The 26032-nt window shown below is 42.9% G+C and overlaps 1 protein-coding gene across 1 annotated transcript in view; it reads left to right on the forward strand.

The window, feature by feature from the left end:
- The window catches only part of CMTM6 (CKLF like MARVEL transmembrane domain containing 6), an 84195-nt gene extending 58425 nt beyond the window's left edge, over positions 1 to 25770 (forward strand). Inside the window, exons 3-4 of the mRNA XM_069211992.1 lie at positions 16113 to 16211; positions 25223 to 25770. Of these exons, the coding sequence (XP_069068093.1) occupies positions 16113 to 16211; positions 25223 to 25399 (276 nt within the window). The 3' untranslated portion in view covers positions 25400 to 25770. The remainder of the gene's footprint in view (positions 1 to 16112; positions 16212 to 25222) is intronic.
- The last annotated feature ends 262 nt before the right edge of the window (positions 25771 to 26032 follow it).

Genomic DNA, 26032 nt, shown 5'->3' on the forward strand with positions numbered 1-26032 from the left:
TGGTCTAATGCTGGGCTGTTTTGGTGATAGTTATGTGTTGTCTGCCATTTTATCTGTGAATAATAGTAGGGTGGTTATTTGTATTTTTTTAAATTGTATTTCTTCTTATGAGGCGACTACAGCCCTTTAAGCCACGGTAGGGGGTTGCTTGCTTGCCACTCATTTAATCTGCAGTGTGCTGCATACACACGGCCACTTCCTCTAAACCAGGCGACCATTATGTGAATGCTGTTGCCCACACTGTATCATTGCGTTACCATTCCAACATGGCCAGCACGCTGGTTCCTAACGTAGCGCCCGCCTGGAACTTTAAAACAACAATAGACTATGTACAACACAACACCAGCCGGTATATTCAGTTTTGCTATGGCAAGCATATGCCCACTGTGTTTAGACAACAGCCTGTTTTTATTATTCTACTTGCATTCTTTTAGTTTATCCTGCATGTGTTATTGCATGTGTGTGCTTTACTGAGATTGTGTAAAGGATGTAAAAATGAGTCAGTGAATGGATGAATAGATGCACAAGTGCAAAGATGAGTGACAGTGTGTGTATGAAGACTTATTGAGTGCCTAACCCCATCAATGACACAAAAGGCACTTTCACCTTTAAGCCAGACCTATTGGCATTACAAATGCTTGTTGGCTGTGGTCACTATAGAAGTGCAGTTTATGAATAGGAAGGGGGCTTAATCGTCTGTAGATATGTGCATGAGCTCCCTAAACCCATCCCTAGCCCTCCATACCCCCTCCTTAATTACCTTACCTTATGCACATCAAGGTTTCACTCAGTACTACATGAAAGGTTTCCATGCAGTTTGGTACTTTTGGTGTGTTACAAAACAATAACATGAAGTGGGTTCTGTGAGATCAGAACTCGAATACTGGCGTAAGGATGCTGAACATCGTGGGGCCTAGCCACAACCTGCATTTTGTAGTACGTTTAGTAGTGCTATATTAGTTCCTATTCACAAACCTTCCTGCAGAAGTTTACAACTCCACCTCTCCCATCTTCTATGTGCTGAGATCTCTGCACACATACACCTACATTGAAATAGTAAATGTGGGAGGGACGGGGGAGTGGCTGGAGAATGGGACCACTTAATACTAAAGGGGAGGGGAAAAGGGAGGAGTAAGGAGTGGTGGCTGGTAACCTGTATGCCACTCAGTAGTAACTTCAAATAATGTATGCACTCTTTTCATAGAATATCCCTCCTTAAAGGCGACACCAGTGTAGCTATCACACGTACACATCTAAAATCAAAGTAGAATGCCCCTATTGATTATTTACCACTTTTGTGTGCAGTAGGGTGATGTTTTTAAGAGGATACCTGTCCCCAAGAAGACCTCACCACTTTGTTTTCTTTATGTTTTGGAGGTCAAGGCACACATTATCAAAGTTAAGTGAGGAGTGCACATGGATTTTGATGGAGCTAAATCTGAGGCACCCCCTGAATAATGGATTAATAATAGTAATGATGGAAAACAGCACCCTGGGAGGGAATTAAACGACTGATTGACATTAAATTCCACTTCAACAAAGGGCAATGAACCTGTCATGAATGATCCTTATTTTAACACTTCACGTTTGTTTGTGGTACGCTTATAATGTAACTGCCACACATAATACTATATGGGTGTCAGTGTTGAAAATAAGGCATTGAATGCGGTTGATTAGGAATGATTTCCCAGAGTTTACGTATAATGAAGGTATGATGAAGTGTTTTGAAGCAACAATGAATATGATTAAAAATAAATAACACTGTTACAAAAGGCCTGTAAAAGTTTCATAATGTTAAAAATAATTTTTGATTGATGGTTAATTGGGGTATTTAATGGGAAAACACTTTTTTCTTTTATGAAATTCAGTAGGTGACATAATCAAGCATCTTCCACTTGTGTTCGCTTTTATTTATTCTTTTTCAATCTGTGTCTCCAGTCCCAGCTATATACATCACAGTCTCTTCTGCACATGCGCAGTGATGATTTCATGGTGAAGCTCTTTGTCCCTGCACAGAGTGGAATGCACACTTAGATGCTACAGTTTGCACCAGGTAGAAGCCCCCTGTGGCACACATCACCGCCGTGTGTGTTCTATCACTGCTTTGCTGAAATGTCTTGAATTGTCCCCTCACTCCTACCAGCAGCCACCATGCATATGTGCGCAATGACAGAGGACTGATTATGGGCTTACGTGTCCAGAAGTAGTTAATGACTAACCAGATTGCCACCTCACCCACATACAACATGCTGAATGACGATCGAGCATGTGTAAGGCCCGGTTAATTAGTAAACCAAGAAGAATGCATTCTCAAGCAATCAAAGCTCTGCCTTGACAGGGAAAAGCCAAGCATTACGAGAAATGTGCTCCTTTGCTTAATATAAAATAAAGCGACAGTGTTGGTTGTACACATTTGTGACACTTTGCTCAGATGTTGGTAAAAAGAAATAAGACCATGAGCCAGGCCAATACTTTGAACCTTTGTGTAATAATAATGATTTATAACAGTGATCTCTGGAGAATGGTACACCACAGGAGCTAGGATCATAGCAGTATACGTTGACTACTTAGAAAATTGCCAATTCCACCTCCATGGTTGGACCTTATTACCTATTTCAAGTTGATATCTACTTCTTACCATCTATGGACAACAGAAGTATCCTAAAGAGACCGGAGGGTATGATGAGCCTCCATGATAATGAAAGAGATTCATTTAACTCTCATAAGTGGTGATTGTAATGCTTATGTGATGGCCTGCCCTTCGGTTGATAATGTGATTACTGTCATTCAATTTTTCTATGTCCCGACATCAGTCTCAGGTACATGAATGCTACCTCAACGAGATAGAGTCTTACTGCAAAGCTGATGGATCAGGAGAAATGTAAACAAAAGCAAACTTATGTGTTTTGGCCCCAGTATACTACTTTTTGTGGTGTGGGGTACATTTGATACAGTTATTCAAGATAGTGGTGTGCTGATTGAATAGACTCGTGTTTATCTTTTGGGACCAAGCAGGTTGTAAGACATTTGTAATCCGTCTGACAAAACTCACTTTCTCAGAATTAAACAATAGTAGCTATAAGCAAAACTATTCAAACTTTTCTTTTGTGGCTTAAAAAGAACCATATTAATGTTTCTCTGCATGAGAAAGGCAGTAACCTAGTCTCCAGGGCATCTTCAAACAAAGGATGGAGCTAAAATCGGTGAGTAATCTTTAAGGAATTCTTCGGTAAGGCCATCTGTACCTGGAACCTTACTACGGCAATATTATCCCGTACTGATATCAATTTCAAAAGAGCCCCGCTGCGACATCATCAATCCATGCTACTTCAGTGTAATCCAGATATTTCTGAGCTTTTTTACAATCATGAGAAATATTACTGAGCACTGAAGGTCATAAAAGATTCTCATATATAATATTTGAAGAGCTTAAATGCACATGTAAATGTTAATCCCTCCCCAATTCACCCCTTTACCCAGGTTTCGATCTTGCTTCTGTGTTCAGGAGATAGGGCCATCTTGAACACTCTGTTCTCTAAATGTTTAAAACTACCGTAGTCATAATTAAGTATTCTTGCACATATGGGAAATTAATAAACAAAGAGCAAAAACGTTTTGCCACATCCCGAAGTTAGGAACATTGTTTTGATGTCTTTTGCACCTATCCAGTCATGCCAGTGCCTTATAGGCCTTTTCCCTCTTTGATACCATAGTGTCCTAGTAACTTGATCCAAGAATCAATCCTCTGCACCTTCAGTTATGCAAAAATCTGCCAGCTCTTGTTGGGTCCCTTCCCCAACTCTGGGATCATTAGTGTTTTAATATTGTTCCTCTGTTTTTTAAAGGGGCCATCCAGTGTAAATAAAATAACTATTCTCGTCTCCCAGTTCTGGATTTATAACGGTGACCAACATGCATTCCAGAGTGATCCTTTGTTTGATGACATCAGCTGATGTTTTGAGACCTATTGTGATGTCATTCACCGGATAGACCCTTTAAGCATGTTTCTTCTAAGTATCTTTTCTTTCAACTCAAAGTCATCAAGACCACTGATCCCTTAAAAAAATGCACCCCTACATCAATCTTGAAGGCCTCAGAGGCCAACATAAGTGGGTGAATCCAGGTCTCATTAATATTAGCAGTTACTGCACTCTTATCTGCTCTAAACGCTGTCTGTTTGGAAAGTCCTCACTTTTAATTCTCTAGAAACTGATAGCACACAATATTTGAAATCTTAAGCATGAGAGAAATTGTCTGATGGTCTCAGTGTGTCTGGGGAGAATCGCAACCAGTATAGTCCACCATGCCACCGATCGTAATATCAACCAGTAATCAATGTAGGTGTAGTCACCATGAACGGAAGAATAGTTCTGTGTAGTGGCACCATGCCCACATCATCATACATTAAGTAATCCATCCACATCTGTGTACTGGTGAGTTGTACACACAAAAAATAAGAGACGTCTGTGTATCTGCGATGATATGAACACAGATCTATCCACTTGTATGTCCAGGGTACTGATAAAATCACCATTCCGATAGAGTAAATGCCCTATGTTACAGGACTCATATAGGAGCCCTGTAACATAAGACGTTTATTCTGAATCTTGTCATACAAGCATGTGGATACCCTATTGGGTGATTAGCTGCACTTTATAAATCCTGATTGATTGATTAATTGACAGAAGCTTGGTGTATTATAATCGATGTGCCAACTGTGACAGTCAGAATTTTTCCTCCCTTATCAAATATTAAGCTATTGAACATGACAGCTGGAATTTCAGCCGCAAGATTCAAAGTAGGAGTAGTATCCCCACACAGGCAGACAATCTCTGGGCCAGCTGAAGAAGAGAAGTTTCTGGGACCACTAAAATGGTGTCCTCCGTCCCCTCTAGACACTACAGTACCCTTCTACTTTTTATAGGTTTACTCCTGTCCTATGGGTTCCAGCTGATGAGCATAACCTGCACATTACTTGTGCTGTTAATCCTGAAAGTGCAGGAATGTTATTAGAGTAGGAACTGAAGGTTTATCTGTATGGTTTCTGCTAAAGGTACCTGGCGGCCATCTTGGAACACCATCACTGAAAGTGGCGCCACCCCTCATAAAATATTCAGTTTGTCCAGCATTTGTCGAGTAGGGCCAGAGTCACTTCAGACTTTCAGGATAATCACAGACTTTTATCACTTTCAGATCAATTGTATCCAAATGTACCAGGGTTGGACACTGCGGTGAAGCAGATCACACAGATGTCTTAAATTCCTTTTCCCATTCTTTCATGACAGACGCCCAAGGCTTTGTGAGTAGTGGGTGTTACTCCTTCCACATTGCCTCCTGCCTTACCTGTCAAATATTCCAATCCAAGGTCACTCTCCTCTCCCTATTTCAAAAGCTGATCTCTACCCGAGATTAGAAGCCTCTCAGCTCATTCTTCAGGAGTCCCAAAGCCATAGTTGTTAATCTTGTTTTAATTCAACGGGAGGCTGCATGCACCTATAATAAATGCACATTACTGCTGCACTCACTCACTAAAGTAACCACATTTTTGATTAGCTGCCTGTATGTAGTGAGATATGTCAGAGGAATATGACTGTAAAACTGTATGTCAGTCAGTCAACATATCCCATCACAATAAAACGTTGTATGATATTAGCACGCATGCATTTATAACACATGCCTTTACCACACAAACCTTTACCACATATGCCTTTACAAGGTAAGTATATCTAGAGTAAGTGAAACCCATATATATATATATATATATATATATATATATATATATATATATATATATATATATGTTCGATGGCATGTGTAGCTGCAGATACACATGCTGTGCATAATCCTGCCATCTAGTGTTGGGCTTGGAGTGTTACAAGTTGTTTTTCTTCAAAGAAGTCTTTTCGAGTCACGAGACCGAGGGACTCCTCCCTTTCGGCTCCATTGCGCATGGGCGTCAACTCCATCTTAGATTGTTTTCTTTCCGCCATCGGGTTCGGACGTGTTCCTCTTCACTCCGTATTTCGAATCGGGAAAGTTAGCTAGTTATCGGAAAATTCGACGGTATTGTTCGCGCTCGGTACCGGTTTAGTGTTAGCACATCGACACTGAAAAGAAGAAGCGCTCCGGCGGCCCTTCGGGGCTTCCACTCTTCAGCGGGGCCTCGTCGGCCCGACCACGTCCATCTTCAAACCTCATGGACCGGACCCCCTTCCGCTTCTGCCCCAATTGCCACGCAAAGTGTCCTTATACAGACCAACACTTGGTCTGTAATCTGTGTTTATCTCCGGAACACAGGGGGGATACTTGCGAGCCCTGTCTGGCATTTCGATCCAAGAAAACACTACGCGATCGAAGAGCTTGAAGACTCCAGATGGCGTCGACACCGCCCGAGCAGATCGACGTCGAGGAAGAGGAGAGATTCTCCATTCTCCATTCGGACTTGGACGAGTCTGAAAGTGAGCAGCCGAAGACGCAGCAACAAACTGTGAGTAAACCAGCCCCGGCAAAGACTCACTCGAAAGTAATAAAGGCCAAGGGGATGCCACCGCCAACAGGCCATGGCTTAACCCGAAAACACGGTGACCAAACATCGGCACCGAAAAAGGCCTCCCAGCAGCCGAAGACATCTGACTCCGAACCATCTTGCCACCGAGAGTTCGGCACCCCTAAAGTCAAGAAGGTTTCCTCGGAGCCAAAAAAGACTGTACAAAAACCTTCGGTGCCGAAACATGCAGCCTCGGAGCCGAAACCAGGCTCCTATACAGAAGAGCAAGGCCTTTCAAGTCAGTTGCAAGGGCACAGATTTGAACAAGAACTGGGCATGGGAGAGCCAGACCATACCCAGAGGAGGCTGCACATACAGAAGGACACGGGGAAAATCCAAACTCTTCATCCAATAAAAATCAAGCGAAAGCTAGCATTCCAGGAGACGGAAATGCAGCCAAAAGCAAAAGTGGCAAAAGACAAAACACCACCAAGGTTCTCGCCACAGCAGTCTCCATTGCATTCGCCACACCTGTCCCCGGTAGCAGAACCCCCAATGCAGTCGCCGACAGACACGGGGATGACACAAGATGACCCGGATGCATGGGACCTATATGATGCACCGGTCTCAGACAATAGTCCCGATTGCTACCCGGCAAGGCCGTCACCACCTGAGGACAGCACTGCATATATGCAGGTGGTTTCAAGGGCAGCTACATAGAAGACGACTTTTTGTTTAACACCTTGGCATCCACTCACAGCTCATACCAAAGTCTACCAGTGCTACCAGGCATGTTAAAACACACCAAACAGGTGTTCCAGGACCCAGTAAAAGGCGGAGCCATCACGCCTAGAGTGGAGAAGAAATATAAACCTCCCCCAACGGACCCTGTGTTTATAACACAGCAATTAACTCCGGATTCGGTGGTAGTAGCAGCCCGAAAGAGGGCAAACTCCCAATCCTCAGGAGACACACCACCGCCCGACAAGGAAAGTCGGAAATTCGATGCAGCAGGCAAGAGGGTGGCAGCACAGGCAGCCAATCAATGGCGGATTGCCAATTCTCAGGCTCTACTGGCTCGATACGACAGGGCACATTGGGATGAGATACAACATATCATTCAGCACTTACCCAAGGAGTACCAAAAACGTGCCCAACAGATTGTTGAGGAAGGACAAACAATTTCAAACAACCAAGTAAGGTCGGCTATGGACTCTGCAGACACAGCAGCGAGGACAGTGAACACTGCAGTAACCATTCGTAGGCACCCATGGTTACGGAGCTCGGGTTCTAAACCAGAAATCCAGCAGGCTGTGCTGAATATGCCATTCAATCAAGAACAATTGTTTGGGCCAGAGGTGGATACGGCAATAGAAAAACTAAAAAAGGATACAGACACGGCCAAAGCCATGGGCGCGCTCTACTCCCCACAGAGCAGAGGCACTTTTATAAAGCCGCCCTTTAGAGGGGGGTTTCGTTCCCAAACCACAGAGCCTTCCACCTCACAAGTCAGACCCACATATCAGGGCCAGTATCAGAGAGGGAGTTTTCGAGGAACATATAGGGGTGGACAATTCCCAAAGACAAGAGGGAAATTCCTGAGCCCAAAAACCCTGCAAACTAAACAGTGTCTTCAATGTCACAAACCCCCACCATTCAACACCAGTGGGGGGGAGACTTACCGCATATTACCACAACTGGGAAAACATAACTACGGACGCATGGGTCCTAGCCATTATCCAACATGGTTATTGCATAGAATTCCTACAATTGCCACCAGATGTGCCTCCAAGAGCACACAATATGTCCAAACAACACTTAGACCTGTTACAACTAGAAGTCCAAGCATTGTTACAAAAACAAGCAATAGAACTAGTACCCAACCATCAAAAAGGAACAGGTGTCTACTCCCTGTATTTCCTAATTCCAAAGAAGGACAAAACGCTGAGACCCATATTAGACCTCAGAACACTGAATCTTTACATCAAATCAGATCACTTTCACATGGTAACGCTTCAAGACGTGATTCCCTTGCTCAAAAAACAGTATTACATGTCAGCATTAGATCTCAAGGATGCTTATTTCCACATACCCATTCATCCTTCCCACAGGAAATACTTAAGGTTTGTAATCCAAGGTGTGCATTACCAATTCAAAGTGTTACCATTCAGGATAACAATAGCCCCGAGGTTTGTAATGAAACTTCTAGGCATGATGTCTTCATGCATAGCCATTGTCCCAAACGCAAGACTACAACAGTGCCTAGCAAAACAATGGACACAAGCACAGGGTCAACTCCAAGATCTAGTGTTGATAGACCGCCAGACACACTTCTCGCTTCAATGGTGGAATCCTATAAATTTAAACCAAGGGCGGCCATTCCAGTACCCAGTGCCTCCATACGTGATCACAACAGATGCTTCCATGATGGGGTGGGGAGCACACCTCAACCAGCACAGCATACAGGGACAATGGAACATTCAACAAAAACAACTGCATATAAATCATTTAGAACTGTTAGTAGTGTTTCTAGCATTGAAAGCATTTCAACCACTAATAGCCCACAAACACATTCTTGTCAAAACAGACAACATGACAACAATGTATTACCTAAACAAACAAGGAGGGACACACTCATCACAACTGTGTCTCTTAGCACAAAAGATTTGGCATTGGGCGATTCACAATCACATTCGCCTAATAGCACAGTACATCCCAGGGATTCAAAACCAGTTGGCCGACAATCTCAGTCGAGATCACCAACAAACACACAAATGGGAAATTCATCCCCAGATACTACAAACTTACTTTCTACGCTGGGGAACACCAGAAATAGACCTATTCGCAACAAGAGAAAACGCAAAATGCCAAGACTTCGCGTCCAGGTATCCACACCCTCAGTCCAAGGGCAATGCGTTATCGATGAGTTGGTCAGGGATATTTGCTTACGCTTTTCCCTCTCTCCTGCTCCTTCCTTATCTGGTAAACAAATTGAGTCAAAACAAACTCAAACTAATACTAATAGCACCAACCTGGGCTCGCCAACCGTGGTACACAACACTACTGGACCTGTCAGTAGTACCTCATATCAAACTACCAAACAGACCAGATCTGTTAACTCAACACAAACAACAGATCAGACACCCGAAACCAGCATCGCTCAATCTAGCAATCTGGCTCCTGAAGTCTTAGAATTTGGACATTTAGACCTTACACAAGAATGTATGGAGGTCATTAAACAAGCTAGAAAACCTACTACAAGACATTGTTACGCAAACAAATGGAAAATATTTGTTTATTACTGCCATAATAATCAAATTCAACCACTACATGCTTCTGCAAAAAACATTGTAAGCTACTTATTACACTTACAAAAATCTAAACTAGCATTTTCTTCTATTAAAATACATCTCACAGCCATATCTGCCTATCTGCAAATTACACATTCAACATCACTTTTTAGAATCCCAGTCATCAAAGCATTTATGGAGGGATTAAAAAGAATCATACCCCTGAGAACACCACCAGTCCCCTCGTGGAACCTCAATATTGTGTTAACACGACTCATGGGACCACCATTTGAACCCATGCACTCTTGTGAGATGCATGGGTAGCCTTCCTGATAGCTATCACATCTCTTAGAAGAGTAAGTGAAATACAAGCATTTACTATACAAGAACCCTTTATACAAATACATAAACATAAAGTGGTTCTCTGTACAAATCCCAAATTCTTACCAAAAGTTATATCACCGTTCCACCTAAACCAAACAGTGGAACTCCCAGTCTTTTTTCCACAACCAGACTCAGTAGCCGAAAGAGCCTTACATACATTAGACATTAAAAGAGCACTAATGTATTACATTGATAGAACAAAACAGTTTCGCAAAACAAAACAATTGTTTGTAGCCTTCCAAAAACCTCATGCAGGAAATCCAATATCCAAACAAGGCTTAGCCAGATGGATAGTGAAATGTATTCAAACCTGCTATATCAAAGCAAAAAGAGACCTACCTATTACACCAAAGGCGCACTCCACTAGGAAAAAAAGTGCCACAGTGGCTTTTCTAGGGAATATACATATGACAGAAATCTGTAAGGCAGTGACATGGTCTACACCTCATACATTCACAAAACATTACTGTGTAGATGTGTTAACAACACAACAAGCCACAGTAGGACAGGCTGTATTACGAACATTATTTCAGACAACTTCAACTCCTACAGGCTAAGCCACCGCTTTTTGGGGAGATTACTGCTTACTAGTCTATGCACAGCATGTGTATCTGCAGCTACACATGCCATTGAACGGAAAATTTAACTTACCCAGTGTACTTCTGTTCGTGGCATGAGACGCTGCAGATTCACATGCGCCCTCCCGCTTCCACGGGAGCCTGTAGCCGTTATAAGTTGGATGAAACTTGTAAATTTGTAAATATATACAATTTTTTATACACATTATGTACATACATACTTACTCCATTGCATGGGCACCTTTACTATATACACAACTCCTACTTCACCCTCTGCGGGGAAAACAATCTAAGATGGAGTCGACGCCCATGCACAATGGAGCCGAAAAGGAGGAGTCCCTCGGTCTCGTGACTTGAAAAGACTTCTTTGAAGAAAAACAACTTATAACACTCCGAGCCCAACACTAGATGGCAGGATAATGCACAGCATGTGAATCTGCAGCGTCTCATGCCACAAACAGATGTACACTGGGTAAGTGACATTTTCCATATATATATATGTGTGTGTGTGTGTAAATATTATGTATGTGTACATAAATATATGACTTATTTTTTAAATGGTGGGGGAATCTCCCCAATCCCCCTTTTTGTGTGACCTTACCACCCAGTTCTCTTACTCACCCCTAAAGCCTATTGCAGACTTACCACTAAATTCTCATAGCCACCCCTAAACCCTGTTTAGTTTTCTCACCAGTAATTTAATTGCTAATGTTGCAGTGATATTAACGGTGTCATGGAAGATGTCATGAGGGATGTTATATGTGGGTTACTTAACAATGCATGGCGGGTGCGAGTTATGGTTAGCTTAGGGCACGAGTTATAGTTACCAGTGGTAACTATAACTAGTGAATTTCAATGGATTTGTATGTTTAAAGGGTTACATTGTCACTGAGACTATAATGTTACTTTAACCTTTTGTTTGTTCAGTGAATTTCTATGTTTTTTTTTTTTTAACATAAAGTAATATTTTGTTACCATATGTAAAGCCAACCACCTCACCGCCCACGGCCGGCAAGAGTTTGGCCGCTGGGTCAGGCCCTGTGGCAAACCTCCTCCTCCCTGCAGGTAACCCTCCTCCCCAACCTCTTCCCCCCTGCAACCCTCTCCCCCTCCACAACACTGTCCCTGCCACAGGCAGCCAACTGCACACTGCCTCTGGCCATGCGCAGCGCGTGTTTGGGCAAAGGGTCTGGCCCCATCCCACCTCAAGGCAGCCAACCCCCCACCCTCTCAGGCTGCCAACCCCACTCCATGCACAGCCCCATCCCCCAGGGTCAAAATATATATAGGGGATTGGGCATGCCGCCCTAACCACCCCCTCCAGAGTCTTAATTGGCCCTGGAGAACCCATACCCTGTGACTACAGTCCAATAAAAAGGGGAGGGGGCTCGTTAAACCTTTGGACTGGATTCAGTAAAGAAGGAGAGGAGGCAGAGGGCCCCCCTCACCAAGTTTTATTAGGCCCGGGAGACCCCATACCCTGGGGCCAAATCGAACTAGAAAGGGAAGGGGGCCACACCCCCAGAGAGCCTTCATACTCCCTGGGATTCCCCAACCCCCCAAGGCCATGTGTTATCTAAACACCCTCCTCTATGATCCTTCACCGGGCCCCAGTGACCCCATTCCCTGATGCTGCATGTTAATATAAAGGGGAAGAGGGCCACGCGATCCCCCTCCCCGAGGCTATCATAGCCATGGGGACCCCATCTTCCAGGGCATTTCTAAATTATAGGTGGGTGCCCTGACACCCACCAACCACCATGTTGGGGGCCACAGGGGACACCCGCAGCTAGCTCCCTGCATATCTATGTTGGGGGCCACAGGGGACACCCGCAGCTAGCTCCCTGCATATCTCGCCTTTTTCCCTGCCCACAGGAGTGCAGGCAGGGAAACAGATCAGACGTCTGCTCCCAGCCAGAGGAAGCATTTTTAAATCTCCCACTGGCTTGGAGCGGACTTATTTGTTTGCTCCTTCTTAAGGGAGATTTTAAAATGCTCCCACCAGGTGGAATCAAAGATATGTTTCCCGGGAAACTCTTGTGTCCTGGGTGTGGGCTCCCCGGGACCCCAGAGGATGGTGTTCCCGGGGCCTTTAAAGCCTCAGGGTTTAGGGCCATGCAGCCCCCTCCCTTTTACTTACTGTTACAGCCCAGGCGATTGGGTCCCAAAGGCCTTTTTAAGGCTTGGGAGGGGAGTTGTGCGGCTCCCTCCCATTTAATTATACATTTCAGCCCCAGGAGGTGGGGTCCTCTAACCCTAGTTAGGCTCCGGGAGGGGGGACGCATCCCTACCTTCATTTAGGTTATTGGCTTCGGGGGATGGGGTCTCCAGGGCCTTTTTAAGCTCTGGCGTTGGAAGGAGGGAGGCACATGGCCCCCTTCCCCTTTTATTATTCATTTCGCTCTTGAGAGATGGGGTCATGGCTCCAGGGTGAGGGGGCCTTCTCTGCTTTTTTTTTTTTTTTTTTTTTTACCTAGGCCCAGTGGGTTAGGGTCCACGTGGCCTCTGAGGCTCGGGGAGGTGAGCCATGCCCACCCCTAAATGTTGGGCTCTCTCTAGGGAGCTTGGTGTTTATTTTTCTTTCTTTGAGTGAGAGAATGTATGTGACAGTTCTGCTGAGTACCCATTGAAGAGGAATGGAGTGTTTTTTTTTAGAACACAACAAAAAAAATGAACTGTGCTGATGTTTCAGAATATATCAAAATTAGTATAAACTAAGCAAATTTTTTGTAATTCTGAAGTGTGGTGGAAACAAATATTTGAATACGATCAAAACACATCAATACACGAAGTGACGACATTTGCACACATTATCGTTTGTGTGCAAAAAACTGTATTTCAGTGCAAATGTAATGATGATTTCAATTTCTACCACTCAAATCTATCCCACTCTGCTTCAGTCTACCCCACACCACCCCACTCCAACCCCCTCTGCACTCAGTCTACCCTACTCCACACCAATCTACCCCACTCCACTTGACTCCCCTACACTCAAGTCCAATGTACCCCACTCCATTCCGATTTACCCCACTGCACTCCAAAACTCCAATGCAGTCTATCAAACTCCTCTCCACTCCAATCTACCCCACACCAGTGTACCCCATTCCACCACAATCTACCCCACTCCAATCTTCTCCACTGGAATCTACCACATTTTACTCCAGTCTACCCAATATATTCCACTCCACCCCAATCTATCCCACTTTCCAACTCCAATCTACCCAATCCAATTTACCCCTATATAGTCCACTCTAATCTGCTCCACTCTACCCCATCTATCCCGCTGCACCCCACTGCAATCTATCCCACCCATCCCAATCTACCCCCACCACTACAATCTACCCTACTTCCCTAATTTACCCCACTCCACGCCAATCCAATCTACTCCATTCCAAGCTACCCTTACTCCATTACATTCTACCATACCATAATCTACTGAATCTACCCCACTCCAATCTACCCCGCCCCACTCCACTCGACTCTGCTACAGTCTTCCCGACTCCACACCTTTCTACTCCAATCCAGTTCATTCTCCGTCAGTCAACCCCACTCTTCCCCAATCTACCTCATTCCACTCTACCCTAATATATCCCACTCCCCTCTACCCCAGTGTACCCCAATCTAGTATATGCCTATCTACCCCACTCCAATCTACCCCACTCTAACCTACTCCACTTTACTCAACTCCGATCTACTCCCACTCTACCGCAATCTACCCCACTCCAATCTGCCACACTAATCTACTGAACTCCCCCACTCCAGTGTAACCCACTCCACCCGCTACAATCTCCCCCAATCCATCCCACTCTATTCTGTCTCCCCAAACCACTTTCTGCAGTCTACCCCATTCCACTCTACCTGAATGTACGCCAACCTACCCCACTAACGTTTAGCCATGCAGAACAGCAACCATACTGGTGTTCCACATGGATAAAACACATTGCCAAAGCCAGTAGCTCTTGCATAGGCGAGACCTATGGGCTTTGCCAATGCTTGTTGGACTAAGTCCAAAGTCTTAAGTTCGCTGCCACAACTTTCTGGTTGATGTGGTCATGGCCAATTAGATCTCAGCTTGAGATCCCACACTTTCCTACATATTTACATTTTTTTAGCCATTAATTGCTCAAAAACTACTGTGTGAATTCACACCAAATCACAAAAAGCACTCTTTCTGGACCAAGATCTAGCTTTTCTGCCAAATTTCGATTAAACCCGTTCAGCATTTGCTGTAGCTGTGTCTAAAGTTATTATGGAAAAATGAATGGGGAAAATACGTTTTGGGACCCCCTCTTTTTTTTCTCGGCCTCTGCTTGACAAATCCCGTGCAATCTTTCCAGATAAGAGCTGAGGTGGAAGAACTTTTTTAAAAAGTTTCATGAAGATTTGTCAAATGTTGCCAAAGTTATTAGAAAAAAATGCTTTTCCTATGGAAACGTGATCCTCACTTACCCAGTAAGTTAATAGACTTACCTCATATTTACTTACTATTTTGTTGTAAAGGTATTGCTGATAAAGGCATATGCATGATAAAAACATCTGTGGTATAGGTATTACATTGTATTACCTGCATGTAAACAGCTGTTTCTCCATTAAACATGATTAGAGCTTCTGGTATTCATTTCTTTGGTATTGTTACTTATATATGAGCTATCATTTTGGTACATGTCAATATTAATGTTTTGCTCAGTCAAAAAAATTATGTTATTTTTTTTAATTTAAATTAAATGATGTCTGCAAGGTTTAGTTCCCAGAGCAGCCCTAAACAGTAGGACAGTGTTCTACGGAAAATATTAGCATCATAGGACCAGCACCTGAGCACGTCTGCAATTATTCAATCTTCGTGGCAGAAGTGGTCTATTTTAAACTCCCTCTGCTGTCAGTATGCACACAAGCGAGCCATGATTTACCTCTAAGAAGATGGAATGTCTGTATTTTCCGTCTTTAGAAATTACGCACAGACTGGCAAACAAACTTTTCCGTCTGCAACTGAGTGTGAAAATCGCTAAAAACATAAAACTGACTGCCTTAATCCTGACTGACCTGTTAGTGGCCTGCTGTAAGCATCAGAAATAACATGTTTGTCAGAACAGAAATCGAGGTGGCTTTGTGGAGCTGTGAGCCCGAGTGGATTTCAATTTCCCAACACAAGTGACGTTTGCCATTTGTGTCTTGGAATCTAGCACGTGAAACTATCTACTTAAGCACTGAGAAAACATGGAGTTTCAACAATGAAAGACTTTGAACATTTTGGCTCGTGCCCCACTGTAATTGTACATCCCGAGCACTTAAAATTGTTGTGATTTTGCTCTGTTGCTTGGCTTAGTTCTGTACTTGAATGTATCTTCATTTTGTTTTTCCCTTGTTCCCTACCAGGACTCCTGTTTCACTCTGATTGTTGGGGTTCTCTTCATACTAGCTTCTGTTATATTTGCTGCTACGAACTACGGATCTACGCTTGAAAGCATTTCTATTGTAAGTATTGAACAGTGTTTGCATGCACCAAACAAACCCGTCCTTTGGATTCCTAAGGTATTTGCTTCTTATTTTGAGATAAAGTTGCCCTCTATCCAGGCGCTAGAGTTGAAGGCACTGCATTAAAGGTCATATAGCAAACACTATGCATGATGTTTTTACGCACATGTAGGGGGGATTGCCCGTGTGAATTATTTGGATGGCAGGATGGTGAGAGTTCCCCAGAAGAATGAGTTAGTCATTGAGTGAGTGATGAAATAAGTTAGTGTTCATTATGGAACAAAACAGTATTTTTACTTTGATTATAGGTCTCTTTTAAAATTTGTGATCACCCAACTTATGAAAGCTTGCATTCGCCACCTAATCTTAGCTCTCAACAGCATCCCCTTTCTCGCCACAAACTTAGACTTACCCTATTTTGGCTTCCACCCACACATATCCAAATCAATATTTCAGTGTGTCCAGAGGAATGCAGTTAGACTTCTCCTATGACCAATGACCAGACATTTCTCAAACATCTCTGTCAGCTTCCAGTATGAATGGTTCTCAGTGCCCCACCAAGCCTCTGTCCCATATCACTGGGTATTATCTGGCCAAAAAACATCAGATCCACCATCTCCCTTAATGCTCCTTTCTTCCAAAGATTCCTGAAGCAACATCTTGGCAAGAGAAGGAAGATACTGTCTCAGTCCCAATTTGATGTGACTCACTCAGTACGCTCCTGGCCTCACCATTTTTTGTGGGCCCTGTGTTTAGAGTTTTCTTCCCATACGTTAGGGGAGATGTGAGTATATTTCCTCTTTAATGCTATTGTGATGCAGTTCATCAAACTTATACAGGAACAGGTATGGTAATGACACTCAGATCATCTTGAAAATGAAAAGTCCCTTGGACTTGGAGTCCTGTACACTTGTGCCATGCCACTTTTCAATACTCAGTTGGATGCCATGCAGTCACCTTGAGCTCTGTTCCAAAATAGAAGTGCACAGTTATGGAAGCTGGTTCTGGCATCAACTCGACCATCATCTGGCCCAGTGAACTAGGATATCTGCCCACTGCTACCATCAAAGTAGTGAGCTTGAGGGAAAGCATAGACTACACCCATTCCCTTGTGCCCGCGATACATGTAGTGACCATATCCTCTTCCTCCTTCACCTTAGGGACTTGTGGCCAAATTTGACTTCACCTGAGATTTCCCCTCAGAGTACAGGCCTCCATTGCCTCTGTCCTCTTCTGCTTCAATTACGTCAGCGTCTTTGTACTCAGCAGTCTGCAGTGCCTACAGAACATGGAGACCAGGCAGCGTCTACATCTAAGATCATCTGAACCCAAAACATCACGCTCTTTACTGGCGTCCGCTTCAATACAAGTCTCCTTCATTGTAGTCTGCTTTTCTCACTGACCCTTCCATGGTATGGGACTGACCTTTCTGCAACATGAACTTTGAATCTACCACACAGTAAAGAGCCTTAAGGAGTTTGACTGGCCCTACGTCTGAATTTTCAAAGGTTCAGAAAGGCCTGCATTGATGAGACCCCATTAGTGGTATAGGCAGCAAAGCTAAGAGACATTCTTCCAACCAGAATATGAAACCTTCCTACCTGCCAGGATTTCTGTAGAGCTGAAAAGAACTGGCCTAAGCATGTGATCCTGCACCCCAACCAAGATCACTTGTCAGCATGTGCTCGTCCTGTGCGCTGTCCTCAAGCCACCCAACCACGAAGTCCTGCTGATGATGGTTTGTATGATCACGCACAGCTCTATATGTTTTTCACTCTACTGCATCAGTAATGCATATTAGGTGCAGCACCAAGACTGCAGAGGCACAGTTACAGTGCACCTCCAGCTCTTGCACTACTCAACTCATCAAAATAATTGTTAGGGTCTGCACCAGTGGTCAGAAGGGCTTTGCAAATTTCAGAGTGCAGTGCAATAAACCAAGAAGTTGAGCAAGCCTTGCTGTTTGGCTGCAATTTAGGGGACACATGGCCTTATTTATATTCAGCTAACAGGATACTTTGTCACAAACGTGACCGATATCCTGTTCGCCGTATTACAAGTCCATTATATTATATGACACTTGTAATACGGCCGATGGGATATCCATCACATTTGTGACAGAGTAGCCTGTTCACCAAAATATAAATCAAGCCCATAGTTCGCTCAAGTGAGTCTGGAGCGTGTAATGGGGTATAGAGCCTAGTACCTGCCATCTGTTTCTCTACGGCAGTTCCCATCTTACAAGACTCTTTCATCCTCGGACTCCTCCTACAGGTCTTCAGTTGAGCCCTGCTCCTACTTAATGGAGGGGCACCTGAGAAGAGGAAGCCTACAGGGAACAGGAAAAATGTGTAAAGGACTCTCTCCTCAGTCTTCCTTAATAGAAAAGTGTTGCAGAAAGAAGCAGAGACTTTGGGAGGAACGGGCTTCCCGCTAAGTCCATCTCTCATTTCAGACATCAGCATTAACTTTGTTGGAATATTTTCAACTCTAAAGGTGTGCTGGGTGTCACCCTGTTGTTTTCTCAGCTTTTCCAGATGTTACAAGGGCAATACCTCGTATAGGAATACTCAGTGGAATCTCGGGGTCCCACTAGGGTCTGCTCCTTTTACTAGTAACAAGTGTTCTGAAGTCGCTTCTGAATTCTCTTCTCGCACAGGGAAGTAGGTTCCTTGCTGGCACATCTATCTTATCTGATTCGTGGGATAAGCTGCGGCATCTGGAACTGCCTCAGGTGTCCTCGCTTCCCTCTGATCCATGTGCAGGCTTTGCCTGGGATTCTCCATTCCTTCCCTATCAGATTTCAGTACCCACTGCATAGATCTTAGCATCTGCGGACCAACCACAGGCCTCTCAGTTCTTCTGGCATCATTGGTCCTGTCTCAGCTGCTGCCTTGGTACTGCTTCAGCTTACTTCATTATAACTGGATAAGGCTCCTATTAATCTGCCCCACATACCTCCCTGCTGCAGGAGGCCTCACTTAGGAATCCAGAACCAAATCCTGATGGTAATACTGGAGAACATGAACCTGCACCGATCCAAGCAGTACTACTTATTGTTTGGCAAGGTTTGTCCATTGTGATATTGACATCCTACCCAGAGGAAGAGAGCATCAGTGCAATGTCTTACGCTTTCACCTCACCTCTAAATCTAGCTCCAGGTACCTAAGCAGGCTCAGTGGAACTCCGGGGAGAAGCCTCACTCCATTCTGGATGTCTTTCTAAATGCAATACTGAAGGTATACCTTCTATTAGCGATATCAAAAGTGGTGATGGTATACATGAAAGGCTTGGCAGTCTTTGTTCATGGCTGAAATCCATAAGTAAGCCCCTCCCTACTACTTTGCTGACTGGCAGTACAGGTATGGGAGTGGATTGTCAATCAGGGTTCCTTCTGGTCTCCAACATTACAGGTATTGATAGCACAAGAGCAGACAACCTGAACAGATGTCACTTTTCTCTTCACGTTTGGGAGATTCACCAAGAAGTTCTTAACTTTGCAGCATTGGGACAATTCACGCCTTTGCCACTTGCCTGAAACCCAATTGCGGCCAATTTGTCTTTCTTGCAAATTTCCATGGGGCACCCAAGCAATCAGGGCCACTTACTCCAAGACTCTAACCAAATAGCCTAGAACCTTTTGCAACACTCTGTAGTCAGTGGCATGATATACACATTGATGGAAAACACCCTGCAGAAGATCAGGGGCAACCTTTGGTACTTTCTCATCCTTGTGAGTGCAACGTGTGACCGCTAGGTTTGGTTCTCATATCAACACCATTTACTGTTGAGTAGTTCTTAATTTGTGGTGGTGTTTGCCAGTGCTGGCACCAGAACATATTATGACAGTCCACCACATGGTGGCACAGTCAGTCTAATTTTGAGTAGAGGTCGTTGTTAGGGTTTAGTATACTTTAAAAAATATAATAAAACAAGCCAGTCTAGGCCTTCCGTATAGTTTGCGGTGACCTTGATTAGTCTAAACTGTCACTCCTGTATTGTGAGATGGTTCATATTTGGCATGGTTGGTATGGAAAGTGGGCGGTGGCAACCATCGTGCCCTCCAGAGAAATAATGCAGTCCTAAACATTCATATTTTTTACTAAGTTGGTACAGTTGTAGAGGGATCTGCTACACTAGGTACTGCTGCTGTAGAAGCATCTGCTACACTTACAGGAGTGGCCGCGTGTACTTGGCGAGAGGGAAAATTCTGCACCCCTCCTTTCTATCATCACCCTAAGCACCTCCTACCTGAGGAGTTAGCATTCACCCACCTAAACTGTACAGAACCTGAGCAGATCTGTTACCTGTTAGTGTCCAGATTCCTCTACTGCGGAACTCATGGACTTAGTCTCATCTACTCCCTTCTCATCGAAAAGGAAAATTAACCTTTGCAGATACATATGTCTTCAGTTTCAGAGAATCCCATTTCTTCTATTTAAAAACAAATATGAGCAATAAAATATAGCATTTTATGCAGCATAAAGATTCATACTACACCTTCAAGTACCAGTACCATGAGTACCATGGTCCTGGTACTGCCGCTATTATTAATACTTCCTTTACTTTTAATATCACAGCTTGTAATAAGTATCACGTTTTCCATGGTTCTAATTTTTCCAAATAATGCAAACATACAACATTTTATACATCAGTTAATTCTAATCATGCATTTCCCATTATTCCATTAGCCACAGATAAGAAAAAGTATGTTTTTAGTGAAAAATAATCCTTTTTCTAATGTGCTCCTCAGTGTAGCATTTTCATTGCTAAAAAACTAGGTTAAAATATAATACGCCAGGACGAGTCAATAAATAAAACACAATGAATATGAGACTCTATGATTTCTCAGTCTGTGAGAAGACGTGATACCACCTAAGAAGCCTGTCTGCTGCCAGAAAGTCCTCCCCCAGAGCAAAGTGCAGAAGCAAACAGCTGAGGCCTTACTTGGCCTTCACCAAAGAAGGTGTATTATTCACTTGCAGATTGGATGATGTCATGACTTTTGCTTCCATATCTGGCTGAATCGTGTGCAATTGCACTCACACAAGACATTTGTGCTAGCACACTCTGAACAAATACACATGCAGAAAGGCCTTCACAAGTTTTGTTAGCTGAGAAAATTGAAGATTCAAGTGCTAAAATATAAGTGAATTTAGGGCAGGCAATCTCCCAAAGAAACACTGGACCCTTTTGAAGAATTGTCACGTCAGATGGTATCCCATTAACTGTGATTGGTCATGCATGTTATTTCTCTAGTAAAAACCCAAGAAGCTATATTTCGATGCTTTGCGGCTTCTAATAAAAATTTTAAAAATACTTTCCACACCTCAGGGCCAGAGGAAATCCTGGTTTCTCAGTACCAAGTAGAATTGTGATTGCACAGTTTTAACCCAGAGCCTACCTTCTGTGACTCTTGTTTAGTGGCTTTATTATGGTCCAGTAGTCTGGTGTAATTTCCAAACACTGTGTTGAGTCTAGGTACCTTTGTTCGTGAAGGACTGTACAACTGATTCCACTTCTGAGCACTTAGGACAAGTAGGGAAGGACAAAAAGCTAAAAGGAAATTAGGACATGTAAAGTGGTTGCTCTGAAAAACTGTAATTTTAGCTCCAGATCAAACAGGGTTCATATCAATAATGATCAGTGTCCAAAACATCTCTGAAGAGGCAATGTTTCACTTGATTCATTTGTGTTGAGTCTAAATTATTCCACTGCTGGGGAACCAAGGAGCATTGTTTCTGGAATGGCCTACAGACTGCTTTAGCCGTCTCACTGACCTCGTGTTTCAAAAAAATATTATATATTTTGCGATCCTCCACTATAACCCAAAGAAACTGGTGACACACTATGAGTTGCTTGCAGTGCCTGAAGTCCCAAAACTGCAACGAAGTATGATGCGTTTCAGCTATTGCGTAGCTTTGTTCATATACAAGGACGGCATCTTAACTTTTACTTTAATAACCAATCCCACACAGGTTATATTCAAAGTTATAGTAACAATGTATCATAACTCTAAAATTTCCTTTGCTCAATATTATAAATCATAATACGGATTTACAGTAATGCAGGGCTTTCAGCCAACTCAACCCATTACCATAATTGTTATTTTTGGTTTGTTGCACTGACGTTGCGTGACATGGGCCTATAAAACCTAAACCTGTTCGTAGGGGACTGGTTCAAAAGGTTTCGAAACTAAAGATAAACCACCTGTGTTCCAAATTGTATTCCATGAACATTTATTCTTAAAATGTTAAGACTATTGATATCTGACGTACATAGAAATGTTACAGTAATTTCTCTCAGAAATTCTAAACCACTCAAAATCAGTACAAATGTGCAGTTCTATTCAGCCCACTTTATTTTAACCAAAACAAACATTTTTAACCATTCTATTTAGTCGACTTTTTGTTGAATAACATTTTTCAGCCAACATGTGTTTCGCAGCGATTCATGCCGCTTCTTCAGGGCTCATTGCAAGTGGTACATCGAATGTTAAGGATCGCAGTCCTCCTCTAAGCCTAATCAGAATATCAACAGTATTGCTTCAAAGAGCCCTCAGTTTTTAATTGATCTACATTAATCGTACCATGGACAATCATGTGGACAATCAACTTTTTTGGGCTTCTTGGGAGCAACGGAGGGCAAGGCAGTGTAGATAAGAACCAACTCTAGGTGGATAGTACTCTGCAGGAAAATCTGCTATGCAGTAGCTAAGAAGCAACAACCTGAAGGATCAAGGGCTCGTTTCACTTGAGCCGAGGCTGCTACTGCTGCGCTATCATATGGAGTGCTTGCCCTGGATATCTGTCAGGCTAGTACATGGGCATAAAGCACTAGTGTCTTGGCAATCAGGTCCATCGAAAGGTGCCTTTTTTCTCTTTTAGTCCTGTAGGACTTTATGGTTGAGGCCATTGCACAGCCCACCACCTGGGGAGGTACTATGGTTTTGAGTCACAAGGTGAGGAATCTGTATTTAGAAGTATAAATCAGAAGAGAAAGTTAGTTACGGTCTTTCTGGTGGCTACTCTATGTAACAGCACATTTCTCACTGACTCGCTCACCTTCCCGTTTTCTGGAATGGAATCTTTTACCATTTACAAATGTCAAAAACTAGAGATCTGTGAGCTTGTCAAGCCAGTTTGCCAATGCGCTTTGCATTTGAGGGCACTGACAAGTCCTGAAAATGAACTGAAGTCAGCGTGCCTGGATGGCTCTTATATGCGTCCCTGTTTGTCGCTTTCAGACCGGAATGACATTGGTGCAGAGCCGCACAGTGCCACCTAACAGCATGCAGAAGTATAACTTTTAAGTTTCCAGATCTAGTCTGATGCCAGGGCAATATTCACAAGTTGAAGAACCTGCGGTTAGATAGAGTATCCAGCAGGAAAAGCCTTACAGAAGGTAAGTAGTTCACTGGCGTTTTGTGGCATGGAGGACCCAATTACGTGGCAAGTTATCTAAATCATACAGCAAAAAATGTAAACTATGCAGCACATTCTCTGTTAAATGTATTTTGTCCATTTGAGATTTTTGGTGAAGTCTGCAAATTTGTAGATTATGTGGCAAATTCAGTAAATCCACAGTTATGAGGTAAATACTGCAGGCTCAAAATCTGCACAATTCAATGACCCTCAAAATTGCTCCTTGTTTTATTAAGTATAACAAAAAAGTCCCCTGGAGACTACATAAACAGGACAAAGCGTAATTATACAGTAGTTGGTCCCTGCTCCCACACAGAAGAAGGAGGGACAAAGAGGCATGACTGACCACTAGCAAGCAAGGATTTTTAAATTACACTGAAACTAACAAATGAACTATCTGGAAGCCCACAGAAGAATACTTAGAAGTATATAAGCGGTTGTACGCGCAACCTAAAAACAGGCTACATTAAAAAAAACATGCTTTATTTAAAAGCAATCACAGACACAGTGGTCTGCTGACCCCACCAGGTCACTAACCATGTTATGGTAGCAAATCCTAGTAGATCACAAATTGAGACCAGCCTCATTAATATTTGTGAGGTTGATCTGTTTCGTCCCACTAAGAATCGCTGTTTTGGAAATCAGGGCTGGAAAAAACCTGTGTACATTAGTAATAGCGATTACCAAATAGCGATTTGCAAAAAATCACTATTTGGTAATCTCTATTAGATGTTCGTACATCTAGCCCTTGATCCCTTCCCCAATTTTGGAAAAGATAATCATGTCGTACTATGGAATTAATACTTCTGGTAATCATTTTACCTGAAATAACCATGTTTTCCTGATTTTGAAGATATAGGCCAGGGGTCTTCAAACTGGGGGGTCTCAAGTGATCCCTGGGGGGCACCAGGCACTGGTCAAAAGAGGCATTATGCATATAACAGTGCTTTTTTAAGCAGAATTTTTTGAATGGTAATAGAAGGTAATTGCAATGTTTAAATCAGTCTAGACATATGGGGGGCCTGATGATCCTCCCCCCCCTCACTGCTGGAGGGTCGCGGCATTAAAATGTTTGAAAACCGCTGCTGTAGGCACTGATTCAAGCCATGCAGAACACAACAGCATGTCATCTTCTGGGCCTGCAGAAAAACTTGCAAAACAATTGTCCTGGCTACTGGTTGCCAAGAGGTTTATGTTCAAGGCATTCTGCTGTGTTCATCAGGTTGTTGTATCTTTGCAGGTTGTTCCATTATACTCCTGCTCATCTGCTTCAATATTCTCACACAAGAGATTTGAAGCGCATTGTGATTACAGTATTCCGGTCTCCATAATAGCTGCTAGCAAGCTAATATATTGTGCTAAAAGGTTAAAAATGGATTCTGTTGCTTTGACTTCATTGCTCCCATTTATTTGAAACCTACTAGTATTTTTAAATGTGAGAAATGCATGACCGCTCTCGTTGTATTGCAGGGAATTCTGGTAAGCGATTCCGTCAGCAAAACATTTAACCTGCATAGTTCTTTGATGTTCTACAGATAAAATAGGTATTAGCCATTCTTACAAGTGTCTTCTTTCAATTTCTTGCAGGCATTTGGTTTCTTGGCTAGTTTGGCATTTCTGATTGATTGCTTTCTCCTCTGGAAGAAAGATAATGTCTTACTGTGGAGGAAGAATACTGAGAAAGGCAAGGCAAGACCAAGTGGCCTTCCAGGAGAGACCCGACCACTCCAGGAAGTGGTGCAGACCGAAAGCACAACAAATTGATGTGTTTATTTAAGTATATCCCCTTTTGACCAATTGACTGGCAAGATATAAGATTAAAGAAACTGAAGTTTAGATGTGAAAGGGGTTGCTGGGACTGGGGGAATAAAGGGAAGCAGAGTCCCTGGGGAAAACAACTGTAAATAATGATGCCAATTTAAGGTTGAAGATGAAAAAATCGAATTCACAAGTAAAAAAAAGATTCATACCCTTGCGTTGGGCTACCTTCGTCTTTATGTTAGTAATCTATTTTTTACAGATAATTTTTGAAAAGGTTATGGGTGTAGTGCCTCTATAAGTACACTTTATATTTCTGTCAAGATTTAAGAAACAATTTTTATTTCACAATAAATGCGGAGAAAGTTCTAAACTAATTGTTGTTTCCTACTTTTAGTGCTGAAAATGCTGTCATTCTGAAATATGTATTTTAGTTGATGTGTGCACTTTTAAATGTAATTCATAACATAATTGCTATGTCTTAATTGTGATGTTTGTTGTGGGCACTAATCAAGTTCTACCAGACCAGACCTATTGTAAAAAGTAGAAGAATCAGAATTTTAAGGTATTCATTTATTAATAATGCCAGTCTAGATGTAAGCCTGTGAAATATTTGTAATCCTGACATACCTAGATATA

The sequence above is a fragment of the Pleurodeles waltl genome, chromosome 10 (genome assembly GCF_031143425.1).
Source record: "Pleurodeles waltl isolate 20211129_DDA chromosome 10, aPleWal1.hap1.20221129, whole genome shotgun sequence".
In the NCBI taxonomy this organism is placed as follows: Eukaryota; Metazoa; Chordata; class Amphibia; order Caudata; family Salamandridae; genus Pleurodeles; species Pleurodeles waltl.